At 33.0% G+C, this 21914-nt stretch overlaps 2 protein-coding genes across 5 annotated transcripts in view; one reads left to right on the forward strand and one right to left on the reverse strand.

The window, feature by feature from the left end:
- LOC145303534 (actin-related protein 3) overlaps positions 1–20868 on the reverse strand; it is a 403282-nt gene extending 382414 nt beyond the window's left edge. The window contains exon 1 of the mRNA XM_080144997.1: positions 20680–20868. The gene's annotated coding sequence lies outside the window, so the exon portion shown is untranslated. The remainder of the gene's footprint in view (positions 1–20679) is intronic.
- Positions 4965–21914, forward strand: part of LOC145303533 (next to BRCA1 gene 1 protein-like) — a 165087-nt gene continuing 148137 nt past the window's right edge. For 3 of the 4 annotated variants that reach the window (XM_080144990.1, XM_080144991.1, XM_080144994.1), the window contains exon 1: positions 4994–5294. In XM_080144990.1, the coding sequence (XP_080001116.1) occupies positions 5154–5294 (141 nt within the window). In that variant the 5' untranslated portion in view covers positions 4994–5153. Of the gene's footprint in view, positions 5295–21914 lie in introns of all 4 variants that reach the window. The other variant, XM_080144992.1, reaches the window with a different exon arrangement.

A 21914-nucleotide genomic window follows, 5' to 3' on the forward strand; every position in this document is an offset into this window, starting at 1 on the left:
TTTAGTTCCCCCCAAACCCTCAATATTATGAATAAACCTATATATATATATATATATATATATATATATATATATATTAGTATATATATATTAGTATATATATATTAGTATATATAACCAGATGAACATTAAAAACCAGTTAAACATTAAAAACCAGATGAACATTAAAAACCAGTTGAACATTAAAAACCAGATGAACATTAAAAACCAGTTGAACATTAAAAACCAGATGAATATTAAAAACCAGATGAACATATTTCTTATCGTTATTTCCATGGCAGGTGCTCGTCTGAACTCCAATCTCTGGTCCCCCCTCGCCAATCTTTCACGAAAAACACCCGTCTAGCTGAATCCACTGTGAAAAATTTCCCCCATTCTATATCTGTGCCTAAATCAAAACGCGGATTCCATGAACAAAGCTTCTTTCTTAGAACTGCACGCCTGTGGAACTCTGTTCCGTCTGCCTGCTTCCCTCCGGACTACAACTTGGATGTCTTCAAGTCCAATGTTAACAAATTCCTAATGAACCGCCCCCTTAATTAAACACTTCATCAAATCTCCACACTAACGTAATGTACTTGCAATAACCGTTATCCCTGAGTGGCTTCCGGACCTTGATAAGTGGTGATCACTGTGTAAAAAAAAAAAAAAAAAAAAAATTAAAAACCAGTTGAACATTAGAAACCAGATGAACATTAAAAACCAGATGAACATTAATAGCCACTCAAAGCAAGACTACCATCAACAGTAAGAAATTTGTTACTATTCACCAGGTCCCCAAATATATCAAAGATACCTTAAGGGTAAACCCTATAACTACAGACGCAGCTGCAAATTCCGGCACCCGCCACACAATCAAACACAAGCTCACCTCGCAACAATGCATGGTTGATGCATTTTTTTGCTTATCACTCCACCTCTTCCATCCCAACAGATAGAATTTACAACCATCTTGGTATCGCAAATGAACAGCAACAATATGAGACTTTAGTCCAGATCATACGCGCCCTCTAGACGTTCAAACCATATGGTCCACTTATTGATCCTGATGACCACCGGGCCAAACTTTTCAAGAAAAAGTCACATCATTTTTTTCTAGAACTAGGAACCTCTGCTTTAATGATATGAGACGATAAACATTCACCAAAGCTGGTCATACCATACAAGCTCTGCACCAGATACCTATATCAAGCACATGATAAATGCAACCTTCAAGCATAACTCGTATGCACAAACTTCTTTCCAGCTATTGGTGGGAGTCCAAGAATCAAGACATTCAGGCATATATAAATTCTTGTGATATTTGCACAAAATGCAAGGGAAATTATGGCCGACGCACCTACTGGCCCATTGGTCACTACAAGAGGGGGAAAAGACCCTTTGAACTCATTTTCATAAACTTTGTTCCAATACTAAATACAAAAGGGAAATGATACATCTTAACAATATTAGACAGCTTTAACTGGTACTTTACAGCCATACCGTGTGCAAAGGATCACGCTATTGACGCCTCCCGCGGCTTATACGAATTCTTCCTTCACCACAGAGAGATCCCAAGTATCAGATCTTCCGATAGAGAAACACACTTCACAGGAGAAGTCTGTAGACAATTCTGCAACCAGATGTCTATCAAACAAGAATTCCACTGTCCCTGGTGACCACAAAGCTCAGGAAATGTCGAGAGACAACATTGGACTATGAAGAATGCTTTCTACAGGCTTTGCGAAGATAGACACTATGAATGGATGGATGTTCTTGAATCTGTCGTTTCATCCATGAATGTCACAACAAATGTGACAACAGGCATTTCCCCACATTATGCAATCACAGGCCGCCATTTTAACATCTGGCTGCCAAAAACCCATTAATCGAATATAACAAGCAACGATCCTAGTACATACAGCATGCAAATCAAAACTCTGTTTAGACAAGTTCACCATCACGTCACTCTGACAAATGACAAAGCTGACCATAGAATAGAAAATAAAGTTAATCACTTTTCATACAAGGATCCATTATAAATAGTAGACAAGGTGTTACTCAATCGGCCACAGTCAACAACTGCCAAGTCATCTCACCTACTACACAAGGTAGGGGACTACACAATCATCAAATAAAATAATATGATTTGCAAGATTCAGAATAAAAAAGGCGTACGGCCTGGGTCCACCATGCACATGTCAGATGGTTGGTTTTGCATCCACAACAACAGATATTCCACTCTTGCTATGCGATGACTACAACCAACAGCCACTGAGCCTTCCAGTAAATAACTCTGAGGAGAAACTATGTCTTTCACAAGCTACAAAACCAGGAAGACACCTACAAGGAGCAATAGAGGTCAACTCCTCTACACGCTTGATTCTGTTTTATACTCCAATGGAGATCTGAAAGCGCAGTGTTATATTGTGAAATACAAGGTCTTCATAGAGCCTATAAAAATATGTAAAGAAAACACAGAAGCAAAGACACCCAAACTCCAGGAGCAGCAGTTGATATGACAACATCGATATGTAAGCTATAATGGCGCTAATCTATGCTTAACTATGATATTTAATCGACTGTTAACAATGCATTAACTTGTCAGAAACTATGCTTTCTGTACCCATCCTTCCACTATGATATACAGTTCATTATAGCAAAGAATTATCAGGGAAAACACATTGCCCAAGGAATTAGCTACACTAAGAGAGAGAAGGTCTAAAAAAATTTGAAAGATGAGACACAGAAATATGTGATAAAATATCTATAAAAAGGACTACAAGTGACAAACTTAATCTAAAATTCATTCACAAGTACACCAAGTTTAAATGGAAACAAACAAACGCGGACTCTAGGAAATGAACATTTCCTTACAATAAGGGTAATCGGGACATTACAACACAATGACGAAAAAATGTTTCCTATGATCGCAGCACAAACTATTTGTTTTCAATTGTGTCCACATGCGCAGTATATAAAGGTTTGCGTCATCAGCTGTCACCAGCAGTTGTTGGCAAAAGTTGTCCGAACGACTCACATAGATTACTCTCTCCTTTTCTAACAATAGCAGTTAGCATGAACGTCTTTTCCCTTTTCCTTCTCTAACAGCAGCAGCAACAACTAACTCGAATGTCTTTGCTCTTTCTTTCTCATAGCAGCAGAAGCCGTTTGCTCAAGGTTGGCAAAAAAATCTTAATGACAAACCTCGTTATTTTCTTCTCGAAAACCTCTTATCAACAAAGGGCATTTTCATCCATTGTGTTTCTTCAATGAATATTTAATTTAATATTCTATCAGTCTTTCTGGCTACCATATGCTAAATTTGTTATTGTGGTGGTCATTATCAGCCATTGAGATACAATCATAGCACTATAATATAACAACACCGAAGGGTAAACATCGGTGCTATATGACTTTCCACCCCCAAAACAGAGTCGTGATGGTTGCTTTTCATAATAAAACAGTTTTGTTCCCTTTTGTAAAAACAATCATATATATATATATATATATATATATATATATATATATAATTATTTTTTACTATAATAATTAAATACCTACAGACACTAGTGTTTCATCCTTTCGGGAATCTTCAATGCAGGGTGTCACGATTAATACCAGTTGGACGATTTGAACCCCGCAACACAAGACATCTCTGACTCGATTAGCGGAGACCTAATCCATTCGGCTACCATTAACCGCGTGAAGTAACGTTGAATTTAAACATCTTAATTTTTTAAATGTTCATTTACGTCAGTCAGACAGTGATCTAATCGTTATACGATGATCTATGCATAAGAGCTAAATTGACCGACTTTTAATTCAACTGAAAGTGCTCAACGATAAGAAACGAATTTCTTAATACGTTAAAACTTTTTTTCGGTGTTACACATTTGGTCACCTATGTCGGACTCTGATATTGGTCCCTTTTGTTTTGGATCTATAGGAGAGAAATGTTGTGCATTTCTCTCCTAATAATTACTTAAATTAACACAAGGCCAAACGACATTGCTTTTAATGAAACAATAATAGAGGGTTTATTTAAAAAAGGCGAGATTGTATCTCAGACTGGAAAGAAAGAAAGAAAGTGCAAATGTCTGTTTGAAGGTGTTGTCTGTCTGCCATCAGACTGCAGTCGTCAACAAGTAGCAGTGGGAGAGGTGAATGAGAGAGGTCTGTATAGGTTGCTTGCTGGCGTCTCTCTGAGTTGCCAAAGGGCTAAAAATAGTCCTTAAGGGGACAGCTCAAATCAATGTGCCCTGCCAACCGATTGGTCAGTGAGGCCGAATCACTTTGATCCGCTTATAGTAAATAGTTTGTTAACTGCTACAGATCCCAAACTGACGGCACCAATACTTTTCTGATGTTTTGTAACACACACGTCTTTATTCTTGTTTATTTATTTTCTTATTTTAAGGAAAGGCGGTGTTTGATTAACACTGCTGGGGACCATGAGTAAAATACTGTTTTATTTTTAAATTCCCGAAATAATTTTTGATTGTGGATAACTTACTTTATTTACTTTACTGTATATGTCATCGATTAAATAGAATTACTATTTTTATTTATTATTATAGCAAATAAAAATGTCGAAGTTACATAGGGGCGAGAAACGCATACAGAAGTGGTTACACAATTTTATTAATGTAGAGATTGCTCAATAGTTAAAATAATAATAATAAAAAACTATTTTGAGATTGTATTTTAAAGTTAGATTGAATAATCGATGACGAAATCAAGGCAAAAAAAAAAAAAAGAGTACATTGTGTGACGTCATATCTGAGAATAGTGCGTTCGATCACTTAATATGGATCAATCCGCCGGCTGGAGAAGAAAAACAAACATCATAATAAAACTACGTGTTTTCAATTTTAATAAAATAAACCGCTTCTAAGATTTAATGTTTGAAAGAAAAATTTACAGAGTGCATGAATATCGATTAAATCGTTGTTTCTCTTAGAATTTCCACCTTAAAAATCATCAATGTTTTCATGCACTCTTTATATGTGTCAGGTTTGTTGTCATGTAGTCGAATTAGAAGAAAAAGTAGTGATTTGGTTGTATACGAAAGCAGCAGATAAGTGTCATGGCCGTCTTTTCTGTTTACTTTTTGGCCCGTTTGTAGTTTTATTATTAAAAACATATTTTTGGGAAGATAAACGAAGACAAAAATGGAGGATATTCAGATGGTAGCTATCCAAAAGATGAACAATTTATTAACGTTGAATATTACTCTGCATGAATCTAGAAATGGTCTCGTACAGACGATGCAATTGCCCTATAATATATGTTGGACCAACCTGGAAAGCATTGTAAGTGATAAATATGGCAACTCGATTGTTTTTTTTTTTTTTTTTTCCTTGTTGATATCGTCTCCGTTTTATTTTTATTTTTTATGCACATATTTTGGCTTAATTTTTTATTTACATTCAAATATTTCCAAAGCCATTTTAATCCAAACTTCTTTCTATTAATTTTGGCATTGATTTTCTATTTCTAATCGACAGAAAAAAAAGTTATTCGTAAAATGAATGTAATTGTTTTATGTAAATAAATACAAAAACAAATATATTCAAATAAATTTATATTTAACGAAATATGAAATTATTTATAGATAACAAATGATATTGTTTAATTTGTTTTCTGGAAAAAACAGTTTAAGCGTTTATTTTGCTGATTTTCCGTTTTGTTTACTACTGAACGCCTTTATAGTTGTAGAACGAATTGAAAACGAGATTAAAAAGCAAAAACAAAAACAAAAAAATCAACGAAATAAGCAAAAAAGATTTTTTTCTTCTTCTTTCAAGTGAATATTTATTTAAATATGTCGATTGATTTATGAAAAAAAGTGTGTTTCTTATCTGATTAATAATAAATATGAACGTAAAATTGGCAGTGTTTAAAAATCACTACAGAAAAATGAAAACAATCTTTTTGCGTGATCTAAAATGGCCGAGTTTAAGAGTTGTCTTTCATTTTGTTCTTGATCTTTCGATATTGTTTGTTTATTTCATAAAAATAAAGAAAAGCACACCACGGATTTATATATATATATATATATATATATATATATATATATAAATAAAAAATACGCGCGTTTGCGTGTACGCAAATGGTCACCACTGATAACATAAGGAATTACATTGCTTCATATTCGGAAAACTATTTGTTTATGGCAAATTTTAATGCAGTATTCGTTTTCAGCATACCCGAAAAAACATATAAAAGTCATTTTATAAAAGTGATTGTTAAGGTAGAAAGTAAGTAAAAATTTACCCCTCCCCCCCAAAAAAAGAGTAAATTTCAGGCTGCCCAAAAACAACAACAAAAATTATCACTAGATGGCCAGAAAATGGGTGCTCATTTTACGTTAAATTTATATAGAAAAGTGGTCCTCATGGAAACTATTTCTCTGTGCCACTTTTAAATGCTATATTCGTTTTCAGCACCCTGAAAAACTGTAAAAGTCGTCATTGTAAAAATTTTTTTTTAAGTTGGAAAGAATCTAGACATTGAACATATATATATATATATATATATATATATATATATATATATATATATATATATATATATATACTAGCATTTCAGCCTGGCGTTGCCCGGGTGTTTGGAGGTGTATGTTGAGCAAAAAAAAAATAAATAAATAAGTAAGCGGTCAATTTTTTTAACTTTGACCCATATTATGACCCCTTAACATTTATTGTTTTGGGCTCAAATCAAGTTATTAAGTTAGATCCATGTATGAAAAGAGGGAAGATATGAGAAATATATAGAATCAAGTCCCTCCTTGCTGTTATTTCAGATCATTTGAAACCATAGCAGCAAGTTTTAGTCTCCCCCTCCATCAAGGTTAGAGGTTTTGGGGAAACATCAGATATTTTGTAATTCATAAGCAAATCTAAGAAAATAAATGACTTGGATTGTAGCATTTTATGGCTGTAAAAAAAAGTGCCAAAAATAGGCTCTGGATGATCCCCTTAATGTGCGACCTTAAGGACAAATGTCACATAGTCTATTACACAATTCAGGTCATTACCTTTCCAACGAGCTTTCATTTGTTAGATTCTGGTCAATGATCGCTGAAATTTGGAACTTATAAAATTGCCCAAAAAGATGGTATATATATATATCAGTGTCTTCGCAAGGCCATAGGGGAGACAACTGAAGCAGCAAAACTGAAGCTGGCCTGCAGGACTATATATATAAATGTAGGCAAATTTCGGCATATTTTATTGGTTTGAAAATATAGTTTTCTTTTTAATCAATTGTCATAAAATTTTAACCATAGAATAGTATTATAATCCTCAAAAAGCCTGCAAATTTTCATGTAGTTTTGTCCCATAGAACTAAAAAGATATGAGCATTTCAATATTCAATTTGGCTACTAGTGTGTGTGTGTGTGTGTGTGTGTGTGTGTGTGTATAAATCACCTGTTTTTGGCAATTTTATAAGTTCCAAATCTCAGCAATTATTGATCAGAATTTCACAAATGAAGGCTCGTTGGAAAATTAATGACCTGGATCGTGTAGTGGGCTATGTGACATTTGCCCTTCAGGTCGCACATTAAGGGGATCATCTATCATCCAGAGATTATTTTTGGCACTTTTTTACAACCATAAAATGTTACAATCATAGTCATTTGTTTTCCTAGTTTTGCATATGAATTACAAAATACCTGATATTTCCCCAAAACTTCCGGCCTTGATGGAGGGGAGACTAAAACTTGCTGCTATGGTTTCAAATGGTCTGAAATAACAGCAAGGGGAGATTTGATTCTAAATATTTCTCATATGTTATATTTCCCCACTTTGGTCTTCGTACATAAAGTAAAATTCGCAGTGTACAAGGATTATTTGATGCTGGAGATATTCATAATCGTATCCTATTTTCAGAACGGCTTTCGGAATAAACACTTCCAACCTTGAAATATGGGGATGTTTATACTACGCTGGGGCAGAAAAAAAAAAAAAAAATTTAATTTGATCGAGTATTTTTTTTTTTTTACAGCGAAAAAAACACGTTTTTATGAGAGCGCATTCAAGTCAGTCATTATGGAAATTTTGGTACTCTTGCATAATTTGACCCGAATTCTCGTGATTTCCTGTCAAGCCCGGATCGGGCGAGACCGGCAATCATCGGTGTCAGCCGAGCGTTGTTCAAATGTTGAAACGCTAATTCGACTTTGAAAAGGTTTTTTTTTTTTTTTAATGTTTTTAGTGATTTTTTTTATTTTATGATTAATTATTTTTAATGATTTATTTAATTAGAATATTTTTTTGTACTTCAATTTCTGGGAGTTTGCTTAGCCAATGAAAAAGCAGTATATAAATGAAAGCAGACGACATTCGAATTGGAAGAAATCGACTGAACCCCAAAAAAGCTGACAAACAACTATATTTTCAGACTCGCCAAACAGAAAAAAAAATCCGAAAGGTGCACGAAAAAAAATGGCATTGCCATTTTCAGCAATAAACTGTAGGAGTACCCACTTTTTTTTGTTTTTGAAAACTTTCTTGTTATTTCAAATGTCTGCTAAAAATTCCCCCGCGATGTGACAAGTCATTTTACTACGCGCGTTCAGGCATCATGTAAGAATAGCATAAACGAAGACGGTGAGATGGCACAAAATAGTGCTAGGGTTTTGGGGTTAATACTATGCAAACGGTAAATTTGCGACGGGTTTGGATATCATATTCTTTGTCAGCGACCCCGAAAACCTGGGAAAAAATTTTTTTATTGGTCAGTGTTCTGTTAAAGTAAACATTTACCATCATTTTTTGTGTTCCTGATATTTTCATTTTTTTTTTTTTTGCAAGACTATAGAAAATGTCGGTATTGGAATTCCCTGGCGAAATCACCACTAAAAAAAACATGCGCGTACATCAAACATAAACATCAAATCGGAAACCTGAAAACAAAATGAAAATTTATTTTTATTATTACCAGAAAAGATGTATTTCCCCTGTTATTTTAGTTAGAACGAATTACTTTTTTATTTATTTATTTTTATTCAATTTTCACCCCAAACAAGGCACAGTGCCACTTTGAAGTAGGGAGCTACTATCGGGGTCATAAGTTGCAGGGGTATTATGAAGAGAGATGAGTAGCAAGATGTCTGTTCACATTACACTTGAACTTCTGCATGGCAGTACAGTTAGGAAAACAGAATCCCAGAATGGAGTTCCAAAATCTAGCAGTTTTGGGGAAGAAACTATTAGAGTAGAAGGCCTTCTTACAGCTAGGGATTTCTACTGAATGGGTGGGATTTAGCTGCTTGTCGGATTTGCCTGGGGTATTCACGTTGAGGGGGTACAAGTGCTTGTAGTTTGTCAGAGCATTCGCCATTAAAGTACTTGTAGAACAGGTAGCGGGATCAACATTTCATCGATGGGACAGGGGCTGAAGCCTAGATGACTGTTCAGGACCTATCAGGTTGGTGACTCTCTTTTGAACCCTGTTCAGGAGTGAGAGACAAGTAGTAGATGCACCAGCCCAAATGTGACAATAGTACTCCATACATGGGCGAATGGTGACCTTATAGAGGTACAAGATACTTTCAGGCGTAAGTAGTTTTCTAGCACGGTAGAGAGAGCCCACCCTCCTCGCAGCAGTCTTGGCAATGTTCTCAATGTATCTATTCCATTTCATGTTCCCTGTAAACGTTAGGCCGAGGAGTTTAAAAGAAGTACTTTCGGGTAATTTGTTCTTGGCCATTGCTATTGGTGGTAGAGAAGGTTTCTTGCAATTATTGAAGGAGAAAGCTTAACCTTGGTAGCATTGAATGTGATTATCCATTTTTATCCCCATTCCACTACAGATTTGAGGTCATCCTCTAGTGTTTCTGCCATTTCCTTGGATATGTATTCATTTGTTTTTCCCCTCATGTCTGTTATAGAGAGTGGTGTCCTTAGCAAATATACCCATCTCAGAAACAATTTTATCAGGAAGATCATTTATGAATATCAGGAATAATAAAGGCCCAAGAATAGACCCCTGAGGTACTCCGGCGTTTATATCATATTGTTTAGATGTACGACCGTCGAAGACGACCTGGATTTTTCTCTTACTTAAGAAGGATTCAATTACATTATGAACTACTATTTCGTTATCTTTTCTACTAAAATGAAATAAAATTAATCCGTTTAATTTTTTCCATGTGTACTTGAATAAAATTCAATGAAAATGAAAAAAATAAACAATGAAAAAAACCCCAAAAAAACAAAACTACAATTTCTTCCTGATCAAATAACACGACAAATAAGTAATAAGCAAGAACTTTGCGAACAAGGCCGCCAACCCCCAATATTTCCTCTTGTATCAGAAAACATGCTATGTGATATTCAAATATCTGTACGTGATGTTACCAAGCTAATCAAAAACCTTGATTCCAGTAAAGCAACCAGCCCTGACGGTATTCCAATTATAGTACTCAAAAAACTTCAACCAGAACTAGCGCCCATACTTACAAAACTGTTTAAACGTTGTCTTAAGGAGAATTGCTTCCCATCACCCTGGAAAATCTCATCAGTATGCCCTGTATTTAAGAATTCAGGTGATCACTTATCTCCTTCTCAGTACAGGCCAATACGTCTCCTATGCGTCATGAGTAAGTTGCTGGAATCTATGTTAAATAGAAAAGTAATCAACTATCTCAGTAAAAATAACCTTCTTAGTGACATGCAATATGGTTTCCGTTCTGCTAGATCTACAGCATATGTGCTTACAGTTATATCTCATAGGATTAGCAAATCTCTCGACGGAGGCTACCTTTCTAGGGCAATTGTTCTTGACATATCAAAGGCCTTTGACAGAGTATGGCATAAAGGTTTACTTCACAAGATCTCCAGCTATGGTATAGCTGGAAATGTCTTTTGAATTATTAAATCATTTCTCTCTGATAGGTTCATAAGAGTAGTGGTTGATGGACAGAAATCAGAAGCTCACAATATTAATGCTCCATCCTGGGCCCAACTCTCTTCCTGATCTACATTAATGATCTTCCAAATCACGTCCTTGCATCATTCCTAGACATTTATAGTGATGACACTACTATCTATGGTAGCACATCTAAGACTGTAAACGACCAAGTTCTTTCCGATTCTTTCTCCTCTGATCTCAAAATCAAAGGAGAGAGAATCGGAGAGATCTTGGTCCATTGGCAAGTGGTACAATGGGGAAAGAGGTGGCTTGTTACTTTTAATGCATGTAAAACCAAACTTTTATCTTTACATCATCAACACTCTGATCCCCATCAATTGAAATGAATGGCTTTCGTCTTGGGGAGGCCTCATGTTTTGACAAACTTCTGGGCTTGACCTTTATTCCTGATCTGAAATTGAACACATACATTAAATCCATTACCAAGGCTGCTGGAAAAATGGTGGGATCCTTCTTTCGATCCAGTAGATATCTCACTGCTGATGCAATTCTCTATCTATATAAGAGCCAGGTACGTCCAAGGATGGAATACTGTTGCCACATCTGGGTAGGAGCTGCTTGAAAGGACTACTCCTGCCTTGATAGAGTTCAAAATAGACTTTGTAGCTTTGTAGGGGATGTCCTTTTCTCTTCCCTGCAATCTTTTTCTCACAGAAGAGATGTTTCGAGTTTTTCTCTGTTTTATCGTTATTTTCATGGCAAGTGCTCGACTGAGCTTCAATCTCTGGTCTCCCCTCGCCAAAATTTCACAAGAAACACCCGTCTAGCAGAAAACACTATCAATAATTTCCCCCACTCTTTATCTGTGCCTAAACCTAAACGTAGATTCCATGAATAAAGTTTCTTTCTTAAAACTGCACGCCTATAGAATTGTCTTCTGTTTTCCTGCTTTCCAGCTGACTACAATATGGTTGTCTTCAGGTCTAATGTAAACAAGTTTTTGATGAGCCATTCCATATAAGTTAACAAATTTACTGAATCTCCATTACTAACGATTACTTTATTGTCGAATTGTCTACTGTACACTCTTTAATCCTTATCCTCGAGTGGCCTCTTGGCCTTGATAAGCAGTGGTACCTTTGTAAAAAAAAACCAAAAAAAAAAACCCCAAGAATTATGTAATCTTGGCCCGAAGACCAAGGAATAAAAAACTCTCAAAACGTTCAATCTTTTAATTGAGAATTTGCTAAGAATTTCAAAGGCATGACTTTTTATTCGACAGTTTAAAGGCTTTACCTATTTCATTTATTTTTTTTGTAAACAAAGCAATTTTAATCGTTTGTTAATAGTTACTCCATGACTCTTCAAAAGCCTTTAAACTGTTGAATAAAACGTCATAGCTTTAAAATCCTTAGCAAATTTTAATTTAATTAAAAGATTGAAAATTTTGGGAGCTTTTTATTCCTTGGTTGTCGGGCCAAGGTCACATAATTCTTGAGCGTTGTTTTACAGTTTGTCATTGCGCAGAGGGAGACAACTCTTGTTTACTCATTTTTTTCATCTCATAATTTAGGACGCTCGATGCAACAATATTTTTTATTAAATCAAAACGTTAAAAAAAGAAAGCTGTGACAATTTTTTTTACTGTAACAAAGTTGATAACATTAATAATACAAAACGTTATTTTCGTTTTCAACATCCTCAAAAACTTATAAATGTCTTAATTTTCCAAGTTTTTTTTTCTAGTGTGGAAAGTCGATTGTCTGCCCCTTTCTAGCTTATATTCCAAACATTCCCAATAGGTGTCGCTAGCAGTGTATCATTCAAAAACAAGATGGCATGAAGTTTTTCTTCGCTAAAATGTCTCATAATATTTAATTTTCTTAAATTTAAATAAAAAAAACCTACTTGATCGATTTACGTGATTTTTGGAATATGACATTTTCATGCAGTGACAAGTACGTACATTATAAAGATTTTTTTCAGATTTTTATAGTAAAAAAAGATTACTTGTGGACCATTTATAGACTTGCATCAGAAAGTATTACAGTATGCACAAATGAATCAGCTTGTGGCAAGCGAGAAGCTCTGTTCTTTTGGACATCCTATGTCTATAAAGCGATGTTCATCTTTTAAACAGGACACTGTTTGTTGGAGATATGGCAAGAGTAGAACAAGGATGTCGGTACGGCGTGCCACCTTTTTTGAAAATTTGAATTTGCATCTTCAAACTACATTCCAAGTAATGTTTGATTTTGTTTGTCAGACACCTGTGACGACTTCTGCGGATTTGAATGGCATTTCTAAGGATTCCGCCATTCAGTGGTATGAGTTTTGCCGAGATATCTGCACCTTCAAACTACTAAAAACAGAAAGATGTTGGGCGGACCAGGACATATAGTCCAAGTGGACGAAATCTTTTTTTTTTAAACGGAAGAATAATGTCAGTAGGATTAGAGAACAGGATTGGTTGATAGGGTTCTATGACGAAACCGAGAAAGTCAGCTTTTTGCGACAAATACTCGACCGGTCAGCCGTAATACTAGAAGCAAAGCGGCCATTATAGAATGTGTCACACCGGGTTCTGTTATATTTACTGATGAATGACAAAGCTACAGCAGGCTTGGACAATTGGGCTATCAACCTGGCACAGTTAACCATTTGGAGCGTTTTGTAGACCCTGCCACAGGTGTCTGTACAAATGCTATAGAGGCCTACTGGTCTCCAATTAAAAGAAAAGTGAACTATGTCTCGGGGTCAGTAAGTGAGATGAAATGGTCACACGTGGACGGAGCAATGTACAGGGAAGCCTATCAAATGATAACGAACAATGCAAATAGGAACTTTAATGTGTTTTTAACACATGTAAAAGAAAAATATCCTGTCTAAAAATAAAAGTGTTTCCTTAATAAATTATTTCAGTCAGACCCGATGAATTGTCAGATGTTTTTTACTTATGAAGAAAACGTGTTTTGATTTTTTGGTAAACTTGGGTACTAGTGCAGTGTCGCCAACACGAGAAATATGTATTAAAAAAAACAAAAACAAAAAAAAACTCAAAATATTTTTCTTTAAATTGTTAGGTGAAAGTGAAGAATGGTTCATACATTCGCAGTGGCAAAACTGCAAAAGTACCAAAACGTGTTATGTTTTTTCTAATTTATTTACATTTTTTTCACCATACTTATATTTTTAACCAAAAAGACATTTGGTACTAGTGCAGTTTTGCTAACATGAGAAATACAAACTTTAAGAAAAAACAAAATATTTTTCATTAAATTGTTAGGTGAAAGAATGGTCCGTACACTTGTGGCAAAACTACACAAGTACCAAAACGTTATGTTTTTCTTCTAATTTATTTGTCATATTTAATAAAGGACCAACGTTTCTTTTTATTAACGGAAGTAGATAAATAAAATGAAAATGTTTTGGTTTTTCTTTCCGCACCACGTAATAATTTGTTGTTCATTCATGTATGTAAATTCAAAACAAATACACATATGTCCCTAATTTCCGGTCACGTGTCAGAGGAAGCGTTAGGTACTTTCAGTGTCATGCGTAGGTCGTCTGCCATATTTTTTTAGGGATTTTTGAAAAGTGTCAGGATTGTTAACCTCCGCTGTAATTTTTAAATAAAATTAAAAAAAAAACCTGCAATTTATTATTTATGTTAAAAACTAGATGTTTTTGTTATTAATATTATAAGCTTTGTTCAGTTGGTACCGCCAACATGCGCCACAGTTTTAACCTCGCTGTATGTAACACAATGTAACTGTAATTTAATTTAATATTATCATCTTAACTTTCTTCCATTTAAAAGAAAAAGCTTCAAATATACTGCTAATATTCTTTTTAATTTTTTACAGCATACAAAAATAATGAAAATCCAAGACAAAAACGCTTTTTTCTTGAGAATTTTATTTGAATTACAAAAAACAACAGCAAAAGAAAAAATAGAATTCTGAAAAATAATTATTTTTAAAAAGCTTTAGATGATATTAATTTCAAATATTTTGCGATATGAAGTTTAAACAAATATTTTTTTATAACAAGTTTCCAATATTAAAAAATATATATTCATATAATAGAATATAATGGCTCTTGAGATAAAAAAAAAATTGCAAATCCAAAATCGACCAAAAAAAAATTAGTATTGATTTTATTATTTAAAATGATAAAGGATGAACTTTTATTTTCTGGAGCTTTTCTCCAAAATAATATGGCCCTGTCGGTGGGGCATTAGAATACGCCGACTGCCCCCCTGCAGAGGGTGAAAGTCCCTCAATGGGGGTCCTGGATATGACCTTAAACTATATCCAGTGGTGAGGCCCCAGCTTGTGGGCTTTGGGGAGTGTGGAGCCACCCTTTAATTACCATTGCTCCCAGGTCCACTCTGACCCGGAGTGGTAGTACCTGTTAGGGTCCCAACTATGGGTTAAATAGAAACTGACGTGAAAACAACAAATATATTCTATTAAAAAAATTTTTCTTCAAAATCTTTGGATTCGGCATTAAATAACCCGAAAAGGGTTGATATGCCGTAAAACAAAAACAACCAACCAACCAACCAACCAAAATAGTATGGAGGCCTGTAAGAAACATTATCTTTAGATACATATGTCAACAGAAGACGTTAAAATTAATTTAATTTTAGTAACTCTCATCTGTGTAGTTTGTTAAAAATATCTTTTTGTCTTACAATGTAGATATGAAAATCCGATAGCAAAAAAAAAAAGATACTTCCATTAACATATATAGCGCCAGTGCCCATCCATAGAAATTAACTCAGAAAATAGTAAACACACGAAATGATAATGTTGCTGCTATTGTGTAAAACACTGACGTTTTACACAATAGCAATGGTGGTGTCTATTATCATGGCCACTCGGTAGCAATGCTATTATCGAGGTATCCGTGCTATTTTTCAGTTTAAAAAAAAAAAAGCTGCCACAGCCTATTTTTCATATTTTCATCCTTGTTTGAAAAAAAAAATAATTTCCTTTTGTCGCATTTTTGCGATGTTAAAGACTAATGGGTGAAGCAAAAATAAGTGGGTCCAGCAGACGAGCCTCGTTCTGAAAAATCTGAACTGTTAGGTCATGTGACATTTGACACCGGTGCTTCTACCACTATTGACCCTTTGAATGATGGATATAGAAAGCATGAGCTGAGCCAATTTTGGAAAAACTATGAGGAAGCGAAAGCGCTTCTAAGAGAAAAAAATATTTTTAAGCAGAAGGTCTGGCGTGTCTCATTTTATCTGTTTTATTTACAAAAATATTTGTTTTAAAAAAAAATTCAAAAAAAAATTTGTTGAACTGCTTTATGCAAACAAACATTTAAACTTTGCTGTTTAAAAAAAAATCTGTTTTCCTTTTTACGTTGACTTATCTTGCCTTTGGTTGTAATTATTTTTTTATTTGCACTTGTTCGTTATGTTTATAGTAATAAATGTTCGAAATTTCTTTGAATTTTTTTCTTTAATTATTTGAATTAAAAAAAAAAATTACTTTTGGCTTAACTTTACATTTTCCCATTCCGTTTTTTAGTAATAAATGCTTCTCTACATTAAAAACCGACCTTGTGTCTAACTCTGCCCTCGTGGGGAGGCAAGTAAATAGGAAGTAATATGGCGACTGAAAAACGTTTTTCGACCACCATAAAAGCATTGCAATACATTTAAACCCTGAAAAATTACGGCCATGCGCCTTGTTGTTCTAACTTAACTAGCCACTATGTGGGTTTCAAACTTAAAAGAAAAGAAAGCGCTTTAAAATAGTAAAAACACTAAAGCTTTTTACCTTACTCTCAGCCAGTCATGGCAAAGTATATCTTCTCTAAAATTGGACCATTTTTAATTTTTTAACTTTTAATTTTCCTTGCCTGATGAGATCTATTATGATCGAAACAGTCTGCACATCGTAGCAAGATATGACTGTATTTACATAAAGAATAATAAAAAAAATATATAATTTACTCTCTTTGATAGAGCACTATCAACGAGCTTTGTTGAAATTCAATTACCCTTCGTTTTTGAATATCTCTACCTGGAATATATATATATATATATATATATATATATATATATATATATATATATATATATATATACTAGACTACTCGTGTCCCGTTGGGTCAGTATGTTATATTAGCAATTGAATTAATGTATGAGTGTGACACTTGTGATGTAAAGAAAATAATTTTTTGTGACATAACAGAAACATTTCCATGAAAGTATATTAAAATGTAAAAAGAATATACAGGGTGTCTAAAAAGAAGGTGAATTGATCAAATATAAGATGGAACAACAGAAGCAGAAAACCAGCAAAAAAAGATTTCAGAGTATCTAGAGTAACCCTACAAAGTCATCATGAGTCGTTACACCACTGAAGAGCGGATGTTAATCATAGAGTGATACTTTTGGTTCAATTCAAATTACAGATCCTTCAATTTCTTTTGAGACATAATGTATGAATTTGTCTGAATAGTCTTGAAACAATTGTAACTAACGATGAAATACACTATTTGTTGCTATCAATCTATTCCTTGATATCTTCATTTTGTTAAAACAATATATATATATATATATATATATATATATATATATATTATAATCATTTTTTTATATCTACAAACTATAGTGTTTCATCATTTTGAGAATATATATATAATATATAATATATATATATATAATATATAATATATATATATATAATATATATATAATATATATATAATATATATATATAATATATTAATATATATATATTATATATATAATATATATTTATATAATATATATATATATAATATATCTGTGGCATCCGTCAGTCGTAATGACTATGGATCAGCGCCGTATTAAGATGTTGCCTGTATGCATCCTTTTGTGTGACTGTAGAGACCAATTCTTGATTTGCATAGTCTGCCACAGCCTTGACATACGAAGGTTGTTATGCAATTTGCTGCTTCGTCCGGCTGTTCTGCCTGTACACTCGCTCTTCTCCTAGCTCTCTTTGCAGCGTTTTCAACATGGAGGGTCCTCTAGCTGATCATCAGCGATATAATATATATATAATATATATATATATGTATATATAATATATATAATATATATAATGTGTATATATAATATATATAATATATAATATATATCTATAATATAAAGCTGAACGTCTGTGTGTGTGCGTCTGGTCACGAGTAGGCTCTTATATGGTTGACTATTATAGAAAACTGATCACATATAATGATAGATGTATCGAGACACAGGAATGGGTATGTTTGATCTGGCATAATGATGATTCATTAAAATTGTGGGGTCTGTGTACGCGCCTGGTCCACAAAGTATGGAAATAAAAAATTAAAAAAAAACGTTTACAAGTGTTTTTTATATAGATGTACATAAGAATACTTTGATAAGTATGTTTTAACTGAAATAAAGACGGTATAATTAAATTGTGGGGTCTGCATTCGCGCCTGGCCTCCATAGAATGGAAATAGGCATAAACTTTAATAAAGACTTTTAATACCTATCTGCGTAAGTAAACTTTGATAATTATGTTTCAGTTTGAAGAAATATGGTATAATAAAATTATGGGGTGTTCGTTCGCGCCTGACCTCCATAGAATGGAAATATGTCACAAAGTTTAACAAGGTTTTTTAATATAGATCCACAGAATATTGTGATAAGTGTTTCAGTGTGAACAGGTATGGTATAATAAGTTATGGGGTTTATCTATTTTATTTTTACTTTCATCATATTTTGTTTTGGTTTTGATACCCCCGAATTCGAAGCTATCTATTTAGAACCCTTCCTTTTCATAACCTATCATACTTTCATAAATCAAAGTCCATTTTCTGTAGGCTGTTTTTGAACCCAGTCAACGACAGGTACTTTTGCTAGTATATATATATATATATATATATATATATATATATATATATATATATATATATATATATAATATATATATGTATATATACTTAAAATATATATATATATAATATATATATGTATATATACTTAAAATATATATATATATAATATATATATGTATATATACTTAAAATATATGTATATATACTTAAAAAATATATATATATATATAATATATATATGTATATATACTTAATATATATATATATATATATATAATATATATATGTATATATACTTAATATATATATATATATATATATATATATATATATATATATATATATATATATATATATATGGTAAATACCTCCACCTCCCCCCAAGGAAATGCAACAATTTTAAGGTGATTACATGTGAACACCCTGAAAAACTTGTAGAAAAAAGTAAAACAACTATTTTTACTTTAGAGTGGAGGATCATTTGTCATATAAATTTAAAATAAAATACAACCTTCCCATTTCTGGATTGTTCTAACTTTTTAGAGTATTTAACCAATTTTATTTTATTTTCTATGGGAAATAATGTCTTTTTTGTGTGTGGGAGGGGGGAGAAGGGTGTTATTCTAAAAAATTAGAAAAAAAAATATTACCTTTCATCATAAAAAAATTATTGACAAAATTGACTGATTTATATAAAAATGTCCTGTGTGTCAAAAATTATTTTGGATACTTTTATAGGAGATAAAAATTGAAGCAGATAGTAGCATTTCTGTATTTGTGGTTACACAAAAATACCAGTTAGCGTTTTTTTTTTTTGCAAAAGAAAACATGGTCCAGAGTGACAAGTATGAGTAAGTTATAGGTGAGATCAAGCTACTTTTGTTCGTTTTCTTTTTGCATAGACAAACTAGTGTGTTTGAGGTTAATTTGGGTATCGTATCTGGCAATTTTGGGGGTTAATTTGGGTATCATTTAGAGAACAAGTGTTTTTCACATGCATGCACACAGTTATTCGTTTTTTTTTTTACTTCTTTTTGCTAAGTTTTTTTAGTGTTTTCATATGTAATTGTTTAAAAAAAGTAGAATCTGTTTTTTTTGGGGGGGGATGGGTGTGATTTAGTAGAGGGTGTGCCTCTACGATAATAGTAAATATATATTTTTGATAAAAAACACCATGGCTGTATCTCTAAGTTAACTTTAAGTGAATTTCAAATTCTGACTTGTTTACATGTGTAAACATACACTTGGCTGTATGTTTTAGTTGTGCATATGCATAACACACATTGCAGGTGATATATGTCCGATCAAAAGAAAAAGTAGGCGATACAGAAGAAATTTAAATGATTTAGTCTGGTCAATGAAAAAAATAAACATCTGTTAATTGTTTATAAACTGAACTAGTTTTGCTTGAGAATTCTTTGTTACAACATTAAGTTGAATGGCAACTTTTCACTAGACACAACAAGCAGATTGATCACGACCTGTACAGTGAATGCAGATATTTTCCCCAAATGCTCGTTCTATACTGAATGATGCAGTCTGGTCAATGTAGGGAATTTTTTTCTACAAACATTTCGTTTTTCCACACTGTTTCATAAAAGAATTAGACTAAAAGAGAAAAAAAAATATGAAAATAAGAAACTTTTAAGAAACAAAACTAAATCCACTGAAACTGATTCCGTCATGATTTCCAAGCAACTTGTTTTTATGTTTTAGTAATAAAAAAAAAAAAAACTCGTGATTAAAAAGTTCCTTTAATAAAAATTGCAAGTTGAACAATTAAGAAAAGTAAAAAAAAAAAAACATATTAATTTCAGTTGTCCAAGGATAGAAATATATTTATACCCCCTCCAACCCTAATAAACATCAGTTTATATTTTAGTTGGCTTTTGTTGTTTTACTTTAAAAACTCATGAAGAGTGAATAAAACAAGAGACTCACCAATCATTATGGCTTTTTGTTGTTTTTGCCTCCTCCTCCTCATACCTCCATGTCATTGTCTAAGTCAGTAGCCTCTATTTTTTTTTCTGTTGCAAGTTATTTATAACGGGACACTATGTACTCGAGACAATTGTGTTGTAATTGTCAATTTAAAATTGACCTAAACATTTTTAACACGTTTCTCTCCTCTGCTTAACTTAACAGATTTAGAAAAAAAATATTGCAAGCAATCACTTGTGTATAGATTTCTCGTCTGACATGTTTTTTTATTTTGTTTTTGTTTACTACTACTATAAATAATCACAACAGCAACAACAACAACAAGAAGAAGAAGCTATTAATAACAATCAATTAGAACAACTATTATGAGTGACTTTAGTTCATTTGCAGATGTTCATTGGGCATTGGTTCAAAACTTGTTTTTTTAAATAAAACCATGATCTATGTGTTTAGTATATTACATAAATTTGTTTTGGTTGAAAATTTTGGAGAGTCTTAAAAATGTTGCTGGACGCTATTTTAAAACAGCATATTGTATGATAAAACAATTTCTAGTTTTCTTTTCTATCTCTATGTTAGACTCAATTGTTCAATATGGTTGGATCTTGTTTACGTGTTTACTGATGTGGTCGAATATTTAAAAATATTCTCATGGATATGTATAAATAAAATGGACTTCTGGACTAAAAATGAAAGTTAAAACCAGTGAATTTGATTAAAATGTGTATGAGATAGTTCCATTTTGAACGCATTTTGAGTTTCTCCTAAAAAAAATATTTAATCCAAATGCATCAGTAAGCAAGCTCTAGTCTCCATTAGATTGCCAGAGTTGCATCCCTGTGCTTGTTTTACGAGTACTTCCATGACATGTGCTCTGATCTTACTACACTTTGTACCCTCGTCATCATAAATACTCCTGATTAGCACCCAAATCCATCCCCCATTCATTGTAGAGATCTCTAGATTCTGAAAGATTTTCTACTCTAATAACTTCTTTCTTAGAATTGCTCACCTTTGGAATTTCGTTTCTCTAACTATACCAACATACAGAAATTTAAATGTAATATGAACAAACATCTTATTGTCCAACTCACTACCCAAGTTGTCTCCCTCCCTATAAATCCAATCCCCATTACAGTAGCCCCTAATATACTTTGTTTGGGGTGAACAACTGTAAAGAAAGAAAAAAAAAAAAAAATTACCCTAATTCAATTTATATCATCTTTCTACTATGC

Source organism: Euprymna scolopes, chromosome 19, assembly GCF_053919585.1.
Source record: "Euprymna scolopes isolate OS-2025 chromosome 19, ASM5391958v1, whole genome shotgun sequence".
NCBI classification, from domain to species: domain Eukaryota; kingdom Metazoa; phylum Mollusca; class Cephalopoda; order Sepiida; family Sepiolidae; genus Euprymna; species Euprymna scolopes.